Consider the following 23,874-nt stretch of genomic DNA (forward strand, 5'->3'; position numbering starts at 1 on the left):
ATTAAAAATGTCACGTAATCCGGATCCGCCTTCTGACCTGTCATGGGAAAGGTATTTTGGAACTACTTATATGGATCAAGATAAATTTCTTAGAGTTGTGCAGAGAATTTAGGTTGTCTATTTTCAGCAGGCATACCATTAGGTGACTATAAACTGTTGGATCAAATAAAAGTTTGATTGCAAATATGAATTTTAAGATAAGTGGAGAGAGAATTCACTCAAAGAGGTGGAGAACTTAATTTCTAAATTGATAGCTTTTTCTATTTCTCATGCCTACTACATATCCAAATGAAAGACATATTTATAGGCTTACAAGTCGGTTAGCTCATCTTAACCGACTTCAGTAGCAAAACCAAATATGAGATTTTGGTTCCTCATTTCAAGAAACTAGCTATGACTTTTACAACACAAAATTCAAAATAGAATTGTCTTCTTTCCTTAAGCTTCCAGCAAATAGACAGATGTCATCCTTAGTTGATCCAAATCTTGGCACGATAACTTTTTTTATCTTTGAGTTTATTTCACATAAACTACATGTGCATTGCACTATATGTACTGAGTTGGTGAAATTATCTGTAGAATGGACAGAAATGTTTGTCTACATATAGAATTTGTAGAAGCATCTTAGTTGAGATTTTCTTTTACTCTAGTTACTATTTTATGTGATTTTGTTGCAAACATCACTGAGTCATGTCCAAATTTGAATTACTACTCTGTCGTATGTTATGTTTATCTGAATCATTTGCTTTATTTACCATAACATATTATATTTGATACACAAAAGTTTAAGAAATATAATCTCATGTATAAGTTGAGTAATACCAAAACTTGGTTATGTCACAAGAATGATTCTATACCGACAATCAAGTTCTCTATCACACATTTATACATTCCATAACAAGAAGATGGGTTTGTGACTGACAACTAACATATAGTTGCAAGGCTGGAGAAATACAAGACTCATCTTCATTCCTTGAAGAGTTAGATTTTAGCAAAAAAAAAAATTCAACAAAAATGTGCTAGTGAATGGCCAATTAGCTGATCAAATCAATGTTGCAATTGCAATTAGTGATAGGTGGTGGGCATGGATTGCTCAGCAAGCATTCTGAATCTGTTGAGTTCGGGTAGCACCACAGTTCCGAGATCAGGTCTGTCCTTCCTCCTCAACTCGGTGCACTTGAGTGCTAACTTGGCAAAAACGGTGGCCTCTTCGACCGGCCAGTCATGAACTTGTGGGTCGAGCATCTGAGCGAAGGTCCCCCTCTCGATAGACTTTTCAACGTGGTGAGTCAATCCCATTGGGGGTTTGGCAGTTATAATTTGAAGCAGCATAACACCAAGTGAGTATATGTCTGATTTTATGCCAAGCATCCCGGTCTGTTGATACTCGGGGTCTATGTAGCAGAATGTTCCTGCTGCTGAGGTCATTCGGTATTGTGTGACCGAATCTGCTACTGAAGGAGGAACAAGTCTGGCCAGCCCAACATCACTGATCTTGCTCACAAAGTTGCGGTCAAGCAAAATGTTGCCTGGTTTGAGGTCTCGGTGTACGAGTGGTTCTGGCTTTGCCTGGTGGAGGAAAAGGAGTCCAGTAGCTATTTCAGCAGCTATACGGAACCTGAGTTGCCAAGGGATCACCGGAGTGTTTCCTCGCCTAAACAGGCGATCGTCTAAGCTTCCATTAGCCATGTACTCGTAGACAAGGCATCCGTACTCTGGGCATGCGCCTAGGAGGAGAACCATGTTAGGATGTCGAATGCAACTCAGAACTTCCACCTCTTGTTGAAACTGTGACCTTCCCTGGGCTGCATCCGGGCGAAGAACCTTTATTGCAACCTCTGTATGATCTAGGCAGCTCTTGTAGACTGGCCCGTATCCGCCTTCCCCAATTTTACGAGATTCTGCAAAGTAGTGGGTGGATGATTCAATATCCTCAATGCTGTACTTGCGATATCGGACATCATTTTGTGCAAACTTATGCAGCACTCTGTTCTTCTCCTCTGATTCTTTGAGTGCCTTCATTTCAGCATTGATTCTTTTTTGTGCTTCGAGTTCAGCTATTCTCTGAGCCGCTTCTGCTTTCTCGACAGCAACCCTGCATTTCTGTTTCTCCTTCTCTGCGATTGCTAATGCGGCTTCCTCAGCTTGGCGTGCCTCCTCAAGTCGTTGTTCTTCTTCTATTTTCCAGCGATGAAGCTCTAGTGCCTAGCTTATTTGGATTTTTAATGAAAATATTAATTTAGTTCAATTAATTGGTAGCATAACAAACATACTTTCTGTTTGGCTGTGAGTGCTTCTTTGCATGCTGTGCTGTACATGTCCATGGTCTGTTTGAGCTCTTGCTTCAGCCTTCTCATCTCTGCTTCTACATCGTCCTGTTATGAAGAAAATGATTTTATTGTAATATAAACATATTTGTTTGTATTGTTTTGTGTTGTGTTGTGTTGTTACCCGGGTTTGTGAGCCCGACCACGAAAAGTTTCCACTTTCCTGGGAGGTGGATGAGTATACTCCAAAACTGTTAGTAGTAGCATCAGATGATCTAGGATTGGAGAATGGAGATCCAAAACTCAAGCGGCTATCTGGGTCGGAGCAATTGGAGAGACGAGCGGGAATGAACGGATCCTGATCGAATATGCGGTCGCTGCTTGGCCTGGCTGACCCCACAAATGATATGTCACTCTCACCCATCGAAAGCTCTCCATACGACCGCTTAGCTTTGTCTCTATTGAAGGCCGACCTGTTTATCTAATATTCTTCAATCCAATGCTGTATAATACTAGTATGAATGTACAATAATTAGTAGGTGACTTGCCCTACCTGATTGAATCTGTTTCCTCCATTGATGGCTTGGCTACATATGCTATGAACAACAACCTACCGATTCAGTAACACTAACACGTGAAGAAACGAAGGTTGTGAAAACATACCTCGTCCTCCATTAAGTGAGTTGTGAAGTGAATGCTCACGCTCACGCTCTCTTTGATTGGGATTCGATGGAGATCTACAGGATGCCACCTTCCCTTTGGAGATCACGTAAACGGTGCAGTACTCTGGCGCCATTTTCATCACGTTGCCCGGAATATCAACAGTCTTGAATCTTCTGTGCCAAAGAGTGTTGTAAGTAGCCCTTCTTTATTTATATTTATATACTACTAAAATGACAGTTTTATTCATAGAATTCCATCCCTAGATGAGTTATCTTAAATACTACTAGCTACTCTATAATACAATAATAATAATAATAATAGTAATAGTAATGATAATCTTGTGTGACCTGACGAAGCCGTTCTTGGGCGAGGAACCCATCACCAGTGTCTCGATTGAGTTGCTCTTGATGTAATCGCTCACGGCCTTTGCCACGTCCGAGTCTTGTATTATCACTTCATTCACTTGAATCTGGCACGAGAGAGCAGTCGATTGATATTATAATAGTAGTAATACGGAGAAGAAGAAGAAGAAGGTGAGGGGTAGGTACGTTTTTGCGGGTGCAGAAGCAACGGAAAGGAAGGAAGACGTCTTTGGTGGATTCATTGGCCTTGAGTTTGACGTGAACAAGGTTAACACTTTTGCCTTTGCCCAACAGATTATCGACGGCCCATTTCAATGCAGCTTGGCTCCCTTTGTCTTTGTCTATGGCTACTGCAACCTTCTCCCTCTGTCCTGCCATTTCACACCCTAAAATGTTTACAAGATCGAGTTGGTTTCACTCAATGAATCTTGTTTCAGATTCATTGACGAACCAAACTCTCTAATGAAATCCATTTTGCTTCGATTTTTTAATTAATTACTTGTTCATTCCCTTTTCCCTGATAATATGGGCTGCCTCTCTTCTCCTTTTTCAAAATGTAGACTAGTGGTAGATAGACCGTAATTCTCTACTCCTTACATGTTTGTTATCTTTTCTCCTATTTTATCACATCACATATTCGAAATGCTAATCGTCAACTCAAATTCACCTATAATTTAATTAAAACTAGTATCTCACCCAATGCATAATATCAAATTATTATGCATTAAAAATACAAGATACTAAAAAATTCATTTAGTAAAATTTGAAGCCGATTGAGAATTAATAAAAGTCGTGTTAATATGAGTTCAATCACTAGCGGCAAACAGAGCATGCAAAATGAGAAAATTACTTCATCCGTCCCATTCTAAGTGACAAATGGCAAACATAGCATGCAAATGAGAAAATTACTTCATCCGTCTCATTCTAAGTGACATATTTTCATTTTTGGTATGTCTTACTCTAAATGACAAACATATACGCCATTCTTTCCATTTTTTTCTTCTCATACTTTATTATTTACTCACAAAACAACACTACATAATATCTTATGCCGAAAAAGAAATGCTCCACGTAGAGTGGGACAGAGGAAGTATATCGGAACCTTGAGACAAAAAGGATTAAGCATGAATTATCCGACATTAAAGCATGTGAAATATAATCAATTCATTGCAGTTGCCTCTCTCTTATAAGAGAAACTTATATCTTGAATAATCACAAAAAATAGGCCCTAGATTTCTACATTCAACAAACTGCTTAGATTTTAGGTTAGTCCCAAATTATTTTGCCTCTCTTCATGCCATGAAGAAATAAAAGCAACCAAAAACGGGAAACCCTAAATCAAATTACCATTGGATTAAAAGTGATCACACCATGCAGCTAATCTCTGAAACTAATCGTTTCAAAAAATTTAAATTAATTTATCCCTCTAAATTTAACGGCCAATTGAAAAATTCTTATGTAGTACTCTCTCCGTCCCATAATAGATGTCACACTTTCCTTTTTAGTTTGTACCACAAAAGATGTCATATTTTAAGGTATATACCGTAAAATATGAATATAATAATATACTTATAAAGTATTTTATATATTTTTAAATAATAAAATTTATTGTGAAATATAATATAATATGAATAAAATATACTAGTATTTAATACCCCGTATATTATTTAAATTACTATGAAATATAAATACTATTCTAAAAACTCAAATATTCAATTTTCATTGATATTGAAAGTAAGGTATACCGCAAAAGTATGGTATACCGAACTTTGGTACGGCATACCGAAAATGAGGTACGATATCGGTATAAAAATTCTCCATACTTAAAATAAGGTATACCGAAGTTCGGTATATCGAAAATTTTGATAAGATAAAGATATGATTTTTTCGCATACCGAATTTACGGTAAGGTATACGGTATGGTGGTTTCGGTAAGGTATACCGTACCTACCCACCCCTAGTTAAGATCCCTAGTTAAGATGGTGAAAACTTATGTAACGCCCCACTAATTTGCGAAGCATAAAATTTTTGCATTTAATACTTTTAATGCCGTGAAGTATGTGAATTAAATGATGAGTGAATTAATTGCATGTTTTCTGTGTGACCTAATTTCGTTTTGGAATTTAGATTTGATTTGATTAGTCAAATCCGTTGAGCATATGACGTGGCTGTTGAATAGTCAAAGACGTGGAACATATGACGTGGCCATTGAAAGGTCAAAGTGTTGAGAATATGTGGTGGAAGTGAAAATGGTTGAAATTGTGACGTGGCTGTGTGAATAATCTATGCGAGGTGAAATATATTGTGGCGAATTATTTCTTAAGGGATGAGTGAGATTAAATAGGAGCATCAATATTCATTTGGCATTTTCGATCCCTGTTATTATTGGAGAAAAATCCTATTTTTCCTTGGATTTAATTAATTGTTTGGGATATTTATCCAAATTAAATCCAAAACCTGATTATTCCTTATTTTTCCCCATGAGAATTCGACCCCTATGCTTGTTCCAAGGGAGATTTCAAAAATCTCTTATTATGGGAGAAGGAAATTATTTTTATTATATTATTTGATCCCTTATTTATTCCCTTCAATGAATAAATACAAATATCCTAGCAATCTTACCATATCTAAGGAGATCTTGCCATATCCTATTTAAATTAGAATTTGAATTTAATTCCTTGTGGGAGAGGAATAAAAATCGCCTACTTCCCTATTTTAATGGTGGAAATTATTATTTTATTCTGCTCCGGAATTATTTTATTCTACTCCGTGAAATACCAAATTAAATCATAGGCTAATTAAATAGCCTTGATTTTGAATTCCTCCTTATTCTTCTCCCATAATTCACGCCATTCTCCCTCTCTTTCTCTAACTCCACATTATTCATTTAATTAATTATGGAGAATCAAATCTTGGAAATTATCTCTATAAATAAGGGAGGAAAACCCTAACCCTAGCCACTAACTACACGCCACTCTCCACTCTCCCACTCTCTCTCAATTTTTCTTCTATCTTTCTCCAAGAATTCTTCATCTTTTTGAGAAGAATTTAAGTTGAAGCCTCAAGAATTGTTGAAGAATCAAGATTTTACTTTGTTCTACCGATCGTTTCGATCAAGAAAGGTATAATTGAATTTCTTTTCCTCATCCTCTCCATTGAAACCTTGATTTTGATTCCTTCATGCATATAATGAGTGTAGAGATCGTAGATCTAAGATTTAATCGGGTGGGATTGATGGTTGCATGAGAAAAAGATATGTATATGCGTTTATGGTTGTTTATGAATGAACTTATGGATGATTTGTGGTGAATGCTATGTGAATATATGAGAACATGATGGTGAGATCTTTTTGAAGCATGATTATGTGTTGGAAGCATGAATATATGTGTTTGGATGAATATTTGATAAACCTTAATTCGAAATTTGGAAGCATGGCAACTGTGGTGTTCGGACAGTAGATTCCGATGTGTGTTTTACTGACCAAACGATCTTATTTTGGTGCGAAATTTTAACTGAGTAAACTTCAAGGTTTCTTCTGTGTTGTGTGTAAATTTCAGCCGTTTTGGAAGAAAGATGAAATTTTAATGAATTTTTGAAGTAGACTGCGCAGTTCTGCCAGAATTTGTATTCTCGTCCAGTGAGTTTCGTTTTTGATTTGACCGACCTAAAGATGTGATTTTGATGTGAAATTTTAACTGGATGATCTTTGATGTGTCTACTGTATTGTGGTAAAATTAGACTGCGCTATTCTGCCAGATTTCTATCATATAAAAATAATATATGTTGTTAAGTTTTGAATGATATACATGATGCATATGTGTTAAGGAACCCATTCTATGATGAAGTGATGTGTTGTTCGTTGATGTAAGCTATGGTGTGTTTCCTTGTGTTGATGACCGTTTGGGATGGGTAAATTAAAGAGACGATGGAAGGAACGTTAGGGCATGCATGATAATTTTTGTGATGAAAGGCTGATTGTATTGTGGTGTTGACAAGGGTTGTCGTGCATACTTGAGCACAAGGAACGAGGGTTGCTTTGAGTTGTGTATTGTGTTATCTAAACAAGTGAGGTGGGCTTTCTTTTAAATAAGGACGATGTCCTAAATGTTTTATCGATGGGAATGAAACTGTGCTTATCATGCCTTGTTTTATTTTAACGTGCCTATCTGATATGGCTTTATGCCATTATTATTTAAATCGAATTCGGGTTCTCGTAGGGCCGCAAACCCTACTTGGACTAGTGTACATCTATGGTAGACTGTGTGCTAGCGTACGGGCTGGCTGGTCTAGTGACTTGGTTTGTGGCCACATTTCAAGTCATGTATTGGCAGATATGGCTAACGTCTATGGGAAAATGACTGATCAGTCGACTTTTACAATGAGAAATGATTTTGAGTGCCTCGGGCCTTTCTAAAGATAAAACCCTGATGGTTACTTATGTATGGCATGATAAATAATACTTTTATTGAAAATGTTTTCGGCATAAGTCCACTGAGTATCCTTATAGTACTCAGCCATGCATGTGTTTTCCCTATGTGCAGGTTGAGCGGCGACGAGAGTATGGTGGTGTTGAGCAAGTTAATTGAAGAATGAATTGTTTATCTTTGATCTGTGAGTGTCGTTGTGCCTTCATACATAACTTCACTCTTCTCTTGGATGCTTCCGCTGAAACTTGTTTTACTTATTGTTTGATCTTGACACTATTTTGAGTTCCGTTTAGAATCTAAAGACATGTTATGTTTTGGAGTACGCTGAACCCTTGTTATCTTGAATATCAATGATGATAATTGTTTTTTCTTTGGTCTGTCTGTCAAAGCGTCACCCTGACCTTCTCTCTTTGATTTTTGTTCATTTATTTCCTTGGTCATACCCCTTTTTATAAAACCCTAGCCCTTTTCTTTGATTGCATTTAAGCCCTGTTAAGTCGCGATCGCCGCATTTATTATACCCTAGAAGGGCGGTCGTGATGTAATTAACAATCTCAACTGCAAGAATCCCACTTGACATCAACATAAGAGTAATTACAATGAGCTGGTTTTCTAACAGTGTGCTGCTTCTACCAAACCTTTCTCAGCCTAAGATCAACTCAAATGATAGTAAAAAAAGAAAAAAGAAAACCCTAAATCATCAAGATGCAAAACAAGCATATCTTAACACACTAAATCTAAAGATAACCTTGACGATTCAAGCTAGTTTCTCACGTCTAAATTGAAACCGTTTGTCTATCCTTAACTTCCTCAATCTGTTGCACCGCCTCTTTTATGTCCGGCCTCTCCTCCACCTCCGCCTTGCAACACACAAACCCTATCCTCAGTAGCTTCATCATCTCCGCTTCACATTCGCTCTCCGCGGCCATGTCCGCGTCGAACACATCGGGCTCGTCTTTGGCCACCGACTCCACCCACGTGGCCGCGTCCGCGTCCGGCGCGTCCTTCTTCGGCTTCAGGAAGTCCGCGGGGAAGCGCCCTGTGAGGATCTCAAGGATGAGGATCCCGAGGCTCCAGACGTCTGTTTTTTTCGTTATCCGGCCCGTGTGCTTGTACTCGGGCGACTTGTAGGAAATCATGTGTTGCTCAGCATGCTCCTGGTTCACGATCGGGACAAGCCCGTAGTCCGTTAGCAACGGCGTTTGCTCGGAATCGAGGATTACGTTCGACGATTTCAGGTGGCCGTGGGCGGCCGTGAGGCTCGGGAGGTCGTTGTGGAGGTAGAGGAGCCCTCTGGCTATCCCTTTTATGATGCCCAGCCGCGCCGGCCAGTGCAGGACTTTTCGGCCGGCGCGGGAGCGGTTGCCGTGGAGGACCGCGGCGAGGCTGGTCTTGTTGATGTAGTCGTAGACGAGGAGCTTCTCATCCCGCCGGTAGTAGAAGGCGACAAGTGGCACAACGTTAGCGTGGCTGAGGCGGCCGAGCCGGCGCATATGCTCGTTGAAGTCCTGCCTGCTGACGTTGCCCATGTGGCGGTACCGCTTTACCACCACTATCTGCCGCTCACTTAGAGCGGCCTTGTAGGTTGACCCAAATAGCCCGCTGCCCAGGATCTCAGCGGACGCTTTAAGCAAATCCATCATATCAAATACATCACGGTCCTCTCTTAAAAAGGTCATTCTCACATTCGGCTGATCGGCCGTGGCCGTGGCCGGGTGCTCCCCGCGCTCCGGATCAGATACCGGATCGGCGGCGGAGTGGGAGACGAGGACAGCGGCATTCGCTATCTCGTCGTGGTTCTGCCGCGGAGTGGCTCTCCGGCGACAGAGGATGACTATAACCACTACCAGAACGACCAGCACCGCGGCGACGACGAGTAACATCATGACAATTGTTCCAATGGAGAGCCGGAAGTTCGGGCATCGTTGCAAAGGGTCTCCGCATAAATCCTTGTTTCCTGTGGTATATTTTCCAATAGTTAAAAAGTAAAACAAATTTGAAAAAAAAGTGACTAACCAACCTAAAAAGGCAGAAGCTTCCAGATGGCTGAGGCTGGGAGGAATCTCGCCGGAGAGGTCATTGTTGGCGACGCTGAAGTTCATCAGTTTACCTTCTTGGAACGGAGGTAAGCCGCCTTGGAACATATTGTTCTGCAGCATGAGCTCCAGTAGGGTGGGGAGACCGGCCAGGGAGGCCGGGATCTTACCCGAGAACACGTTGTCGTCCAAGTCTAACTTCACCAGCGCCGTCATGCCTAGAAACGCATTGGCCGGAATAGCGCCGGACATCTTGTTATTGGACAGGGTAACGGCTCTGACATTGCGGAGCAGAGCCAGATTAGGGAGAGGGCCGGCGAATCTGTTGCCGAAGAAGCTGAGGATCTTCAAATTAGGCAGCTGCGCGAGGGCGGCGACGTCGATCGCGCCCTCCAAGCCCAATCTCTGGAGGTAGAGGGCGGCGACGGCGCCGTTCTCGCAGAGCAGGCCGATCCAGTTGGCCTTGCTGCCGGTGCATGGCGGGATGGGGGGGTTCCAGTTGGACAGGGCGGCGGCGCTGTTGGTGATGGAGGCCTTGAATTTGAGGAGGGCTTGGAGCTCCGGCTGGGCGGAGGAGTGACGGAGGAGGAAGAGGAAAAGGAAGATTGCGTGTGGAGGAGTGAGGGGTGTCCTAGCCATTGTAATGGCGTAGGAGCGTGGGGAGGGGTGGGGCGCTCACTTTGGGGTGGCGCGAGGCCGACGGCAGGGGGGTCCTGCCGGCGACAGTGGGTGGGAAGGGGAGGAGAAAAGAGAGGAGAAATGTGTGTGGCAGAGTTTGCCAAATGATTAATTTTAGTAATATTCTTGTTTTCTTTTGTGACTAACCATTGTGTTCTCTGATTCATACCGATATATCTGCCGCGTTTTTGCATGGACTAAAATTCAATTTCAGTAACGGGAAAACTATATAGCTTGTGATAAGCTAAGATCATTTTTATATAGTCCCTTAAATATTGTCACAGTTTGACCGGACACGAGTTTTAAGAAATGTAATGAGAATTGGGTTGAAAATTTTGCTTGATGGTAGGCCATACTTTTAAAGTATTAATCTTATAATAAAATGTGAGTGAGAATAAGTTAGTGGAATGTGAGATCTACTACAAAAAATGCTAAAAAATGAAATTTAACAAATTTTGTGTGACAGACGAAATGTAACAAAATTTCTGAGACGGATGGAGTAATTACTAGTATCATGACTAAGATATTTTGAAAGGTTATGAATTAATTAAAGTAAATTAAAACAATATCATTATATAAAAATTGTAAAATATATAGAGCATTAGACCATCCACAACGCGTCTCGCGCCGGGCTCGCGTCTCGTCTCGGAGAGACGAGACCCCCGCGAGACGCATTGCAGCGGCCGTCTCGTCTCCAGCTCGCGACCGGCTCGTCGCGTAGCTCGTCTCGGAGAGACACGAGACGAGCTGTCTCGCCACGCGCCCGAGACACGTGGCACGTCCCCATGCGTGCGTGACGCCCACTCGCTGGCCCGCGAGTGGGCGTCGTCACTGATGACGCAATAATTCATTTTTTTTTTAAAAAAATCGATTTTTAATAAAAAAAAATTTTTTTTTTTTCAAACGGTAATATTACCGTTAAATATTTATTTTCATTTTTTAAATTTTTAATTTTTTTACTCTATAAATAATTCTATTCCATACTCATTTCAAACACAAACACACATCTATTCCTCTCAAATCCTCTCTATCACTCCAATTTCCATCTTCAATCAACTCAAACAAATGGATCCTTTTGAGCAAATGCGTCAATTAATGGAACAATCACTCGAAGAAGATCGACGACGAGAGGCGGAGGAAGCCGCACCACCCCCACGACGCTCCCGGAAGTACATCAATCGGAACCGGGAGGAAGCCGCCGCACGGTTAGTACGCGACTACTTCTGCGATAACCCGATTTGGGGAGATACCTATTTCCGTCGCCGTTTCCGCATGCGGAAACCGCTATTTCTCCACATAGCGAATACTTTGGCGGCCAGGGAGGAGTTCTTCCGAGAAGGGTTCGACGCGGTCGGTCGTCCCAGCCACACGACGCTGCAGAAATGTACTGCAGCCATCCGGCAGCTTGCGACTGGACAAACGGCCGACATATTCGACGAATACCTGCACATCGGAGACAGTACTGGGCGCTTGTGCTTGCTCAACTTCTGCAGAGGCGTCCGGGCAGCCTTCAGTGACGAATTTCTCCGGAGGCCAACCACGGAGGATTGTCAGTTCCTCCTCAACCTGCACGAACAAGTGCACGGATTCCCCGGGATGCTTGGCAGTGTCGATTGCATGCACTGGCAATGGAAGAATTGCCCGGTGGCTTGGAGGGGTTCCTACACGAGCGGCCACAAAGGCACCCACCCAACCGTTGTACTCGAGGCCGTTGCCGACTACCGACTTTGGATCTGGCACGCGTACTTCGGGGTCCCTGGCTCGAACAACGACGTAAACGTGCTCCAACAGTCCGACCTCTTTACCGAAGTTTTGGATGGTAAAGCGCCGGCCATCAACTTCGTCGCCAACAACCGACGGTATAAAATGGGGTACTATCTCGCCGACGGCATCTACCCGAAGTGGCCGACCTTCGTGAAGACGTGCGGCAGGCCAGCGAACCCAAAGCAGGCTCTTTTTGCGCAGAAGCAGGAGGCTGCGCGCAAGGATGTGGAGAGGGCGTTCGGGGTTCTCCAAGCGCGCTTCAACATCATCAAAGCCCCGGCTCGTTCGTGGTTCATGGAGAGCATGGTCGACATCATGTATACGTGCATAATCTTGCACAACATGATTGTCCGAGACGAAGGACCCGATGCCGGAAATTGGTTCGACCCCGAATCCCCCGGAAGCTCAACTGCAAGTAGTCCGCCGCGAAGTGGAGCGCATCCATCTATACAAGAACGGTTGGCTATTCGGGCAAGGACACGCGACTCTAGCGCCCACACCCAACTCCAAGAGGATCTAATTGAGCACATTTGGGAAAACTTTGGCGGAGAATATTAAATTATGTCATTTTTATTTTTTTAGAATTTTAATTATGTCTTCGCTTTTTTAATGTTAAGTTGTAATATTGTTTTAATTTTAATAAAGTGTGTTTGTTTAAATTGAATTGGGTTTTAAAAAAAATTATAAATTAAATTGAATGAATAGTAATTAAGAGACGGTATAGAGACGGTTAAGAGACGGAGCGTTGCAGCCTCCGTCTCTTAGTTAAGAGATGGAGGAAAAAAGGACAGTGGGGCCCTCAAATAGTGCTCAAATAGTAGTTAAGAGACGGTTTAAGAGACGGTATAGAGACAGCGTTGTGGATGGCCTTACTGTGGAGATTGATGGATCAGCTGCACTTCAGCGAGAGTTTCAGTGGTCGTTAGATTAGATCAAAGATCAGTCGATTAATCTAGGCCGTCGGATCATTTCGACCGTTGTAGCTCGTTTTTTTCTGCAATTCAATAAGATTTCCTTCCGTAGATTCTCCTCTCTTGTTCACACAATCACTCACTCAAATTTAACAATTACAAATCAATAGTAAAACATAATAAATGCTTTCCATAGTGTGCCAAATTCATCCTTTCATTTTTATTTTGGATATATAAACACTTGCCTTGCTTACTTTTCCATTATTACAAGAGTTGCAATGTTTCATAACTTGTGAAAAAACCACAGGTTTCAACACTCAAAATCTTAGAGAAGAGACAATAGACGTTGTTCGTTTTTCACAGCGGTCTTCTCTTCCGCTCTCGACTTTCTTGGCCGTTTCTTACCCTCCGTTGGGGTTCTGAGGCGTGTCCTTTTGTACTTCGTAAAGGGTTATGGTACCACCACTTTCTGTCGGGCTCAGTTCTTGAGTGACGAGCGGTTCCAGGATCTCAATGACTTGACTCATGAGGGGCCTTCCTTTCGGGTTCTGGCTGAGACATTGGTATGCTAGATTCGCCACTTTCATGAGAATCTTGGTGGAGTATTGCCCCCCGATTCGAGGATCCAGTATTCTTGAAAGCTTCTTACTGTGGTTGAGGAGCGGGCGAGCCCACTCCACAAGATTATGCTCTCGGCTTGGCCTGCTCTTATCCATTGCGCGCCTTCCTATAAGCATCTCGAGCAGAACAACTCCAAACCCATAGATATCACTTCTTGCTGTCAAATGTCCTGAACAATGTAGGATGATCATTAAGTCACTAGGGAAATGATCAATTGATAACTGCTTAAATTGATATCCGACAACTTGTCAGCAACCTACGTTATGGATGTCAACACGAAGATTTGTATGTCAGCTAATTTAGTTGACATACATATTTCTTCCGTCGACGTGTAATTATAGAATTCAATAGAAAACATAGTAATCTAGTAATCAGTTATCTTAAATAAGTAATCAATTTATAGTTGTTAACCTAACAGTATCCTAAGTCACTATCATAAATAACACATTTAGAGATGATAATTAAAGATGAATAGAATTATTTGAGCCATAACTCGTCTAAAGATTTACTACTATATTAAAGAGCAATTTATGCGCGAATGGTACCATCAGACTCACCGGTCATGACATACTCAGGAGCAGCGTAACCGTATGTGCCCATAACCCGTGTTGAGACATGAGTTTGATCTCCCGTTGGCCCAACCCTTGCCAGCCCGAAATCAGAAAGCTTTGCATTGAAATCCTGTGTTTGTTATAAAATTTCAGCCATTGAACTATTGAAGGTGATGACAAAGTTTTGCATAACCAAAGGACATAGCAAAAATTATGGGATTCGCCACTAAAATTCCATCTAAATACTAACCTCATCTAACAAAATGTTTGAAGTCTTGAAATCCCTGTAAATGATAGGTTTTTCAACACCATGAAGAAAAGCAAGGCCTCTTGCAGTATCCAAAGCAATTTTTAGTCTTCTATGCCATGTTAACGTGGCTCGAACCCCTACAAGCAAAAACAACAGAAACACTGTAAGTATACTCAATCATGGAACTACGCTAAACCAGGTGATTGGTACGTGAGTAAATGAGCATAAGAATGCAAGTCACTCTCAGCTGAAACAATTTTCGAATAATACCACTTACTAAAGAAAAGGTGTTTCTCGAGGCTCCCAGATGCCATATATTCATAGACCAAAAGCCTATGCTCATCCTCACAGCTGTAGCCAATAAGTTTCACCAGATTAGGATGCCGGAGTTGGCCTAAATAGTTTACTTCTGCCTGCAAACGACAACCTCAACATTCAGCTATTACTAGATTTTTTAACAGATTTTTGAAATTCGAGGCAGCAAAACTGTCTTGCAAATATGCAACTCAAACTCGACAAACTAGAACAATTTAAGCAACACGTCTTTCACTTGGAAAGATGAGGCACAATGTTATCATAACAAAGCATGTGTGTGTATCTGAACAAAATACGTGACAACAGATAAAGAAGATGAAAAAACAAATTTTTTTTATGACAATTTAGTGAAGGTGTGAAAGTTATCTCCAGGATGAAATTCTATCTATGGCTGGCTATAAAGTTAATCTTGCCCGAGAAAAAACTCACCAGCCATTCTCGGTCGCCCTGTAGACTTTCAGGATCAAGCACTTTAACGGCAATCTGAGTCGTCTTGTATCCAGGCCTCACACTCTCGTCTATAACTCCTTTGTAGACAATACCAAATCCACCCTCACCAAGAACCTGATCTGGCCTGAAATGCTTTGTGGCCAGCTTCATCTCCTCATACGTGAAGATATCAAGATCGCCATTGCCAGGGCTTAGACGCAGATCCTTCACATTTTTAGGGATGATCACAAAAGTGCTTGCACTCACAGAGCCCGATTTTACTGGCGATTTGGAGCCACCATTGCTACCTATAAACAATTACAGAACAAGTCCACACGGACATCATAAAACCATACTTGTATATGAATCAGCAGTTGGGCTACATGATTACATAGCAAGAATATGCATTTACTAAATTCACTTTCCATAAATTAAACATCAAACAAATCAAGAAAACTGCTTTTTCTATAGCAAACCATTTGCAGATATTGTTGTTTCTATGTCCATTTTCTTGTACTAGCATTGAATAAATATACAAAGCTATCCTTGCAAGAAGCAGGTTAAGATCAATGCAATGTTACCAATAAAAATGCAATCTTTAATTCAAACCAAAGCAAAACTTCAGTCTAATTAATATACAAAACTGTTGCCAAAAAGAGAATGCAAGCTTCATTCAATACACACAAACAGAGGCGATGATAAGAAAGAATCTCAAATCAAAGGCCATAACATAACAAGAATATCCATTTACTCAATTCACTTGCCATAAATAAAGCATCAAACAAGTCAAGAAAACTGCTTTTTCTATAGCAAACCATTTGCGGATATTGTTGTTTTTATGGCATTGAATACACAAAGCTATCCTTGCAAGAAGCAGGTTAAGATCAATGCAATGTTACCAATACCAAAATGCAATCTTTAATTCCAATCAAAGCAAAATTTCACTCTAATTATACACAAAACTTCATTCAATACACACAAACAGAGGCGATGATAGGAAAGAATCTCAAATCAAATCAAAGGCCATAACATAACAAACAACAAATATCAGAAAGAATGCAAGTGTGTGAAAATCGTACCGGGTTTTCCACAAGAAGAATTGCTCTCTCTCTGCCGATGCTCTTCTCTTTCAACACTGAGACAAGAACCCATTTTCCTAATCACGCTTTCACCAAATTTGCATTTGGATTTCAATGGTTTAAGACAAGAAACACTAATAGCCAAGATTCGATTTTTATGCAGTGTGGTTTCACTCAATTTCTAGCACAAGCAAATGAGAAAGTTCCCCGGAATCTGTTCTGGGTCGCCGGAATGTGATGAAATGAAATCTAATACACAGTGCAAGAGTGAGTGAGACAGAGATATAGGACGTAACTTGTTTTGCTTATAATGTCAAGAGGGAATAATAGTTTAAGGATCTAGTAAAAGTCGGTCAAAAAATAAAAAAAATAAATTGTTTGAATTGATATGTCAAATATGATTGGAATGGCAGAAAATTCCAAATAGATGATGATATGGCACCCCAGTTAGATGACTGAAATAGCCCTCTGCCATTGGCCCATTGGAAGTTGAAACTTGAAACCATTGTAAATTTCCGACACACTTTCTTGTACAGTAGTAATTGCTTTTTTATAGTACGTAGTGATTTGTAGTACTCTCCCTATTCTATAGGCATTTTTCAGCCCAAGATTTTAGAAAAATTATTTTAAGGTAAATTAAATAAAAAAGAAAAATTATTTTGATAAAAAAGAAAAATTATTTTGAGGTAAATTAAATAAAAAAGGAAAATAAAGTAGAAAGAAAAAAGATAATAAAAATGAAGATAGAATAATAAATAAAATAAAAATAGTAAAATAAAAAAAATAAATGTATTACTATTTTTTTACTAAAAAAGAAATAACTCAGCTATAATGAAATAATTCATTAATGAATACAACTCAATGAACAATCAAATTTGTTTTTGCTATTCTTGGTAATCTTTCTGCACAGTTTTTACTTTCCAATCATGGAACAACTACATTCATATTTTTCCTAAACAATGATGTATATTTGAGTCATGCACTAATCCTCATCATAGTCACATAATGATAGCCGCCTTTCTATGTAAATCTTAGTATTTGAGTCAATTTTAGCGGTAAAGATCACTTATTTCATACTCATAAACATCTTCTACTTCACACTAAAAAATACGAGTAATGAATCTCATCATCATATATTATGTTTGTGAAGGGTGGAATAGAAAATGCTGTAGAATTTGTTATAGGTGGGTGATCCTCGCCGAAATTCTAGTTTGATAAAATTTTGTAGTTTGCAATTAAAGACATGCTTAACTGTAATTCAACTATTTTTGCATTTGAGGTAAATACATGTGTTTACTTTGATAGTTTGGCGTAACAAACTACCAACTAACAATAGAATAAAACTAAAAGCATTGTATATTGAAATGAATGTTACACTAAAACTCTAAAAAAAAGTTTATCAAGCTAACTTGTGTCCTCAGTGATATATTGCTTAGTTCTATTTATTACTCCATGTTTTGCGACGGTAAAAATTACTTGAATAATTTGTTATGCTTAATTATTTAACAAATGAAAATTATTAAAAGATTATAATTTATTTTACTCAAGTGAATTAATCGATTTGTATTCCTTTCCAAGACGTCCCAACCAAACAAGTCATTTCTTCTATTTACAAAAATAAAAAAAATTTGATTTGTCTTACATTTTATCTCTTTCCTCTTATTCTATTATATTTTCATTCAATTAATTAAACACCACCTTTTGAAATTATGTGTTAAAATAATACCTCAATTATTTCATGAGAAAGGGATAATTATGTTACTAAACCAGTGCATTTATTTTCGAGTTAATATAAAGGCATTGCATTTTCGAATATTCGAATGTGATGTGGTGGATGAATTGGTTTTTTGAACAACATAAATTTTGAAAAGGAAAAAAGGATAAAATTGTAATTTGAGGGGAAGACTTGGGTTTTTAAAGCGAATGGATCCAAATTTGACCGGGTCGATTACGCGCTTTCCATCTGTACTACACGCTTTTACGCTTCTTTTGGATTACTATTAATCTATTTGACTTTTTGACCATTATACATTTATAATTTATAGTCCTACTAACAACTTTCTCATATTGAAATACTCCTCCGTCCCCTCTCTCTCTCCATCCCATGACACACTCTTTCCTTTATAGTCTGTCCTATAATAATATATACTTTCTAAATTTGAAAACTATTTTCTCTTTAATGAGTGACACATTCTCCTCTAACAATATTGTATTTACTTTTGCTCTTTACATCTCTCTTACTTTATCAATTTTGCATTAAAACTCGTGTCGAACCCAACTTCCATATTCTTTGGGAGCAGAGGGGGTATTATTTTAGGTGGTGTTCGATTTTTTAGATAAAATAATATTAAGATATAATCTAGGATTGAGTTGTGAAATTATTTTAGTCATGGAGGGGTTAACTATGACTAACTATCCATAGTTATCCATCTAGAATTAAGTTGTGGGATTGAATCTCATAAACCAAACACACTACATATTTAATCCCAATATACAAGCAATATTCCCCCATCCTTAATACTTACGCAATTTAATTTAGGAAGCTTTTGAACAATATATTATCCTACACATAATTTAATTTTAAGTACTTCATTAACAATTTATATTATTATATAATTAACAATATAATATTTTTTTGAACTTCATTATCCACTACTAATAATATTTAACACACAGTCCACTAACACTATTTTCTCATCATTTTAACTTTCTTATTTTATTAATTGTATATTAAAATTAGCGTCACTTCATAAATTTTTATATTTTTTTAGACAGGTGTACTAATACTCCCTCCATTCCGGTCTAAGCGAGACGTTTTTATTTTGGTACAAGAATTTAGGTAGTGGTGTTTAGTAAATTAAATTATTAATAGTACAGTAAGAGAGAGTAAAGTAAAAAAGAGAAAGAGGATAAAATAAGAAAGATAAAGAGAGAAGAGTGAGTTGATTATTGCCAAAAAAGGAAACGTCTCAATTAGATTGAGACGTACTAAAAAGGAATACGTCTCACTTATGCTGGGACGGAGGGAGTATTATTCACTCTGTCCATTATTTACATGAACATTTTGATTGAACATTGATTTTAAAAACTATTTAATTTTGCGAAAGAAACTGAAAGAAAAATGTTTGCAAAATATGAATTTACTTATTAAAAATAGAAAATTTTAAATGAATTTTTATTATGAGTCTAAAATGCTCTAGTCAAGTTTTGTCAATAGTGAATGAAAATGAGTGAACAAGTCACATCTTAAATGGTGTTACTCATGATTAATATATCTATTATCAATACTCATGATTAATTTATCTATTATCAATATTAAAATATTGCTAATACTCTGTCCGTTCCATAGAAATAGGTCATATTTCCTTTTTCGTCCGTCCCGTAGAAATTAGTCTATATCCATTTTAGGTAACCTTTTTTTACTTAAACATTTATGGCCCCACCACCCATTACACAATTTCAACTACTTTTTCTCCTTCTCTTTTATTTTATCAATTACACATTAAAACTCGTGTCAATGCTAAATGGCTTATTTTTATGGGATGGAGGGAGTAATAGTTAGTACCAATAAATAAATTATCAATATGTAAAGTATTTCCTTTGTTCTACTTTATTGCTAATAATAGTTAGTAATAAATAAATTATCCATATGTTAAGTATTTTCTTTGTTCTATTTTAGTTAGAGCATTTTTTAGCATGAATATTAAAAAGCAAGTAAATATTTAGAGATTAATTGGAGAGATAATTAACTAGGAGAAATAATAAAGTAAGATAAATGAAAAAATTGTAAACTATGAGAGAGAATAAAGTTTTTTTTAAATGACTCAATTACATTTGGATGATCCAAAAAGAAATACAGTACGACTCAAGTACCGTGAGACATAGGCAGTATTTTTTATTGAATACTCTCCCCTTCCACCATAAGCAACTCGTATTTCTTTTTGGGGCATCCCACCTAAAGTGAGACATTTCTTTTTCTGGCAAAAATATAATACAATTACTCTCTCTTACTTATTCTCTCTCTCTTATGTATTCTTTCTCTACTCTTCTACTTTATTCTCTTTACTTTACCCTCTAAACATCAAAGAGAAATGATTTTTTGACATTATGACATTACCATAATAGAGGTTAAATAGTACTCCCCCCGTCCCACAAGAATATGCTATCCTTTTTAGTATGTCCCACAAGAATATGTACTTTCTAATTTTGAAACTATTTTCTTTCTAATGAGGTGAGACTCATTCTCCACTAACAATACTTTATTTACTTTTTTCTCTACCTCTCTTTTACTTTACCAATTTTACATTAAAACGCATGCCGAACTCAAAGTGCATATTCTTTGGGGACGGAGAGAGTATTACATTATAATCTATTTTTAATAAAATTTATATTTTATAAATAGTTACTACTATTAGTTGTGATCTTAAAAAGAAGACTATTTATTTGGGGCTATAGCTTTGGGGCATCATTTATTTGTTGTTGGGCTTTGCAAGTATTTAATTTTGTCATATAATAAAGACCCAAATGCTAAAGCAATTCAAGCCCAACTCAATTTCAATCTTGAGAACTTCTTTCTTTCCATATTGGGTCATTAGTCTTCTCAAATCTAATCACCGACTTCATCCTCATTAACTTAAAGGACATGCATGTTCATGATGAATATGGATTAACTTAGGTTTCTATGTCCAAATTGTGGTAGGATGATTCATGTCGTAAATGTTCCGCAAAGGCACTATTCTTAGAGTTGCAGGAGAGTGTGATGCAGGACCAAAAGAGTATGTGATACACTGTTCTTCGCCATAGCATTCGCCGGATTCCAAGCAGAATAACTCATGTCCACATAAATCAGATTCAACTAATGGTGGTGCACCTATTTAAAAGTGTTTCAAAACTTCTCTACCAAACTAGTTTTTCTACACTTTATTGGACCATTATTTGTTGAATAGTTTTTGCCTTTTGATCAGCCAATAGAAAAGTTTCCCGCCTAACACTAAATTTTCACACAACTCTCACTTTATATTGGTATAGATAATGTCACGTTCGAATGTGGTGCCCTTCATGAACCCTTCCACGTTGAGCTTCCCCAATCTCTCGATGTAGACAGGTCTCCCCTCCTATCTATGTTGTGGTAACCGTGGCGTAATATCGCTTCACTTCACAAATCTACTTATAACCCAACTCGTCCTGACCCAAAAAAAACCCAACTCCTCCTGACCATACATGAACACTTTATATTTAACATGGTTCAACAAACAACTCTGTTTTGCGGAATATCATAAATTGGATTTATGGAAAATTTCAAGGTGAATTTACCTTGACGACAACGATGTTGGTGAGATTTTGACTCTAATCAAGTGTCTTTTGACATCAACATTGTCATTGTATGTATCCTTAATTTTAATGTTCATTCATGAATAATTAATCATTCATTATCTACCATACTAAGTAAGTCTATAGAATGAAAATAAGAATCACATTCCATCGTACCAAATATGATCTTAGACTTATTATATAGCTCAAATCGTATCCAAAGATTAAGCTTGTCTAATTTGATCATTATTAATAAAAAAAATAGCAGAAATTGTAAATATCTCTGAAAAGTCATTGTATTTGGTAATAATGAGTTTTACCAGTACTCCTTCTGTCACGCATTACTTGCGTTTTTCTTTTTTTCTTTTACTCATTTTGAGAAAAATGATAGGAGTAATAAATAGTTAAAATGTAGATAGAGTAAAGTTAGAGAGAATAATGTAGACGAGATTCTTCTCGTTCATATTTTCTCTCTTACTTCACTCTCTCTCTATTTTAATTATTTATTACTAAATTTTGCCAAAAAAATATAAAAAATAAGTAACTCAAATAAAGTGGAACTAATGGAGTAAAACTCTGCCAAATATAACATTAACGTTATTCATTTAGTTTCAGTAAATATTCCAATAATATGTTCTGTATGTTTTTGTGGTGTCAATAAATATATCATTATCACGTATATATATACATGCATGGGCTAGCCAATTCAAAGAGTTCATAGTTTTCAAAATTGTGTGCCGCAAATGTTAGGTATTTAGCACGTTAAACTGATCAGCTACTATTTAATGCAATCTAGTGTGCTGATTAGTTTGTTATGAATTGTGACATGTCATTTGCACATGTTCATGGTCCATCAATTATACATTTCCTAAAACTAGAACCTTATATTTTTAAAACGAGGTAATATTGCTTTCTAGATCAAAATTTGAACAAATTTTTAAATTTAGAGCATCCTATCTTTTATATTGTCAGAAATGAACCTAATAAATGTAATATTTTCTCAAATCTAAATTGTTCAATTTTCGGCACCACTTGAAACGTTGTCTTAACAATCTGAAATTTGATTGGATGTTAGGGTTTGATTAAGTAATTATTAGAAATAATTATAAGTATTATTTAAAATTATAAATCCATTTACAGGCAAGATATTATTCTTGTATTTGTCTTCGTGAAGAAATTACGTTGCATGCACATCCAATTAGGGGTGGCGAAACGGGTACTCGCACCCGATTTCAGCCAGAATATCAGTCCCGATACCTGCCCTGCATTTTATCGGGTAATCCCGATACCCGAGTCGGGCATGTACCCGACACTGCGGGTACCCGACCCGAAACTATACCTGAAACTTCATTTTTTTAATATATGTGTGTCACTATGATACGTATATAATATATCTACGTGTGTACTAATATATACGTGTGTGTACCTATATATAATATATGTGTGTGTATTGTTATTCATCATCAAGATCAAGTATTGTTACATTAATACATCTTAATATATTATATATGTATGTGCTGTTACATTAATATATGCGTGGAGCAATGGAGGTGGCGGGTGAATTGTGCGGCGAGTAAACGGAATAAATTAGAAGTGAAACTGGAAGAGAGGTCATCGGAGATTATAGTTTAGAGAATAAAGTTTATTGGATACTCCCTTCGTCCCTGAAATTTTGTCACATTTTTCAATTTTTGTATGTTCCATAAAATTTGTCACATTTCACTTTACATCATTTTTGGTAATGGACCTCACATTCCACTAACTTATTCTCACTCATATTTTTTTAGTCCCTAAATTTGTGTCACATTTTTCGATTTCTGTCCGTTCCATAAAATTTGTCACACTTCACTTTATATCATTTTTGGTAATGGACCTCACATTCCACTAACTTATTCTCACTCATATTTTATTATAAAACTAATACTTTAAAAGTAGGACCCACATCCTACCAACCTTTTCAAATTTCAACCCACTTTTCATTACATTTCTGAAAATCCATGCTCGGTTAAACTGTGACAATATTTGGGGGACAGAGAGAGTATTAAATATTTGAAACTAATTAATCAAAATTAAAAATCTGAAAACCTTAACTGTGAAAAAGTCGGGTATTCTCGGGTTTATCGGGTATACCCGATACCCCCCGCAAAACTCTAAAATACACTACCCGACCCCACCCCGTTTCCCGTAATCATCGGGTAGCGGGGACCCGAT

At 37.9% G+C, this 23,874-nt stretch overlaps 4 protein-coding genes across 5 annotated transcripts; 1 reads left to right on the forward strand and 3 right to left on the reverse strand.

Moving 5' to 3' along the window:
• Window positions 1-784: 784 nt before the first annotated feature.
• Window positions 785-3,730, reverse strand: LOC121750497 (U-box domain-containing protein 52-like). Of its 2 annotated transcripts, none has more exons than XM_042145035.1 (7): window positions 3,479-3,730; window positions 3,278-3,399; window positions 2,931-3,100; window positions 2,821-2,863; window positions 2,452-2,740; window positions 2,274-2,375; window positions 785-2,205 (listed from the first exon to the last, which is right to left on the reverse strand). In XM_042145035.1, exons 1-7 carry the CDS (start codon window positions 3,668-3,670, stop codon window positions 1,066-1,068), a joined length of 2,058 nt encoding a protein of 685 aa, XP_042000969.1. In that variant the 5' UTR covers window positions 3,671-3,730; the 3' UTR covers window positions 785-1,065. The 2 variants fall into 2 exon arrangements, with proteins under 2 accessions (XP_042000969.1, XP_042000968.1); XM_042145034.1 differs by having other exon boundaries at window positions 2,931-3,103.
• Window positions 3,731-8,278: 4,548 nt separating this feature from the next.
• LOC121752789 (pollen receptor-like kinase 4) lies at window positions 8,279-10,394 on the reverse strand. The gene is made up of 2 exons (XM_042147882.1): window positions 9,740-10,394; window positions 8,279-9,676 (listed from the first exon to the last, which is right to left on the reverse strand). The coding sequence occupies exons 1-2, from the start codon at window positions 10,392-10,394 to the stop codon at window positions 8,496-8,498; spliced, it is 1,836 nt and encodes a 611-aa protein (XP_042003816.1). The 3' UTR covers window positions 8,279-8,495.
• Window positions 10,395-11,591: 1,197 nt separating this feature from the next.
• On the forward strand, window positions 11,592-12,551 carry LOC121752053 (protein ALP1-like; the record flags this gene model as incomplete). Its single annotated transcript, XM_042146936.1, has 1 exon — window positions 11,592-12,551. A coding segment is annotated over one exon (960 nt), but the record flags the coding sequence as incomplete, so codon positions are not given.
• Window positions 12,552-13,295: 744 nt separating this feature from the next.
• On the reverse strand, window positions 13,296-16,674 carry LOC121753185 (probable serine/threonine-protein kinase PBL17). The gene is made up of 6 exons (XM_042148386.1): window positions 16,354-16,674; window positions 15,275-15,582; window positions 14,808-14,943; window positions 14,531-14,667; window positions 14,287-14,410; window positions 13,296-13,898 (listed from the first exon to the last, which is right to left on the reverse strand). Exons 1-6 carry the CDS (start codon window positions 16,424-16,426, stop codon window positions 13,510-13,512), a joined length of 1,167 nt encoding a protein of 388 aa, XP_042004320.1. The 5' UTR covers window positions 16,427-16,674; the 3' UTR covers window positions 13,296-13,509.
• Between the last annotated feature and the right edge of the window lie 7,200 nt (window positions 16,675-23,874).

Source organism: Salvia splendens, chromosome 10, assembly GCF_004379255.2.
Source record: "Salvia splendens isolate huo1 chromosome 10, SspV2, whole genome shotgun sequence".
Taxonomy (NCBI): domain Eukaryota; kingdom Viridiplantae; phylum Streptophyta; class Magnoliopsida; order Lamiales; family Lamiaceae; genus Salvia; species Salvia splendens.